This window comes from Apaloderma vittatum, unplaced genomic scaffold (assembly GCF_000703405.1).
Source record: "Apaloderma vittatum isolate BGI_N311 unplaced genomic scaffold, ASM70340v1 scaffold10012, whole genome shotgun sequence".
Taxonomy (NCBI): Eukaryota; Metazoa; Chordata; class Aves; order Trogoniformes; family Trogonidae; genus Apaloderma; species Apaloderma vittatum.
The window spans coordinates 1-532 of record NW_009701891.1 but is presented as its reverse complement, the minus strand read 5'-3'; the positions used below and the strand labels follow the sequence as shown (position 1 = coordinate 532).

At 64.3% G+C, this 532-nt stretch overlaps 1 protein-coding gene across 1 annotated transcript in view; it reads right to left on the bottom strand.

Annotated features, from left to right (window-relative positions):
- Positions 1 to 471, bottom strand: part of NOB1 (NIN1/RPN12 binding protein 1 homolog (S. cerevisiae)) — a gene marked incomplete at its 5' end in the record, with an annotated part of 8,587 nt that extends 8,116 nt beyond the window's left edge. Inside the window, 2 exons of the mRNA XM_009879325.1 lie at positions 76 to 291; positions 386 to 471. Of these exons, the coding sequence (XP_009877627.1) occupies positions 76 to 291; positions 386 to 471 (302 nt within the window). The remainder of the gene's footprint in view (positions 1 to 75; positions 292 to 385) is intronic.
- Positions 472 to 532: the final 61 nt, after the last annotated feature.

Here is a 532-nt window from a genome sequence, read left to right as displayed (position 1 = left end):
TCGCAGGGGCGCCCCCATTACCTGCGGAGTCCACGGCTGGAGCCGGTCCTGAGCCGGGCAGCACCCAGCACCTACCTGCATGGCAAAGTCAGTGGTGACGCAGCCGACCTGGATGCCAACGGGAGCAGTGTCGCAGTGCCCCGTGTCCTGCTGGACCTGCTTGAGGTTGCTGGGCGTTATCCAACCCTCATCGTCGCTCTCCTCATCCTCCTCTTCCTCAGCGCTGGCTGCATCCTCAGAGCTCCGGTGCTCCTCCGAGGTCTCTGCGCTAACGGAGGTGACTTGAGCTTTCTGGGGGGGTTGGGAGGGAGGAGACAGTCGGCTACTGCACGCACCAGGTGACCAGGGTAGAAGGGACAGGAGGAGAGGATGCCCCGGGTCTCACCAGCAGCTCCTGCAGCTCATCCTCGATGCTGGGCAGGGGGGCTCGCCAGTAGAGGAAGGAGCTGAACTCATCACTCTCGGATGGAACTGGGCTCCGTTCGGGGCCGGGCAGATGCTGGCCTTTCCCAGGGTGCTTGTGCTGTGGTGG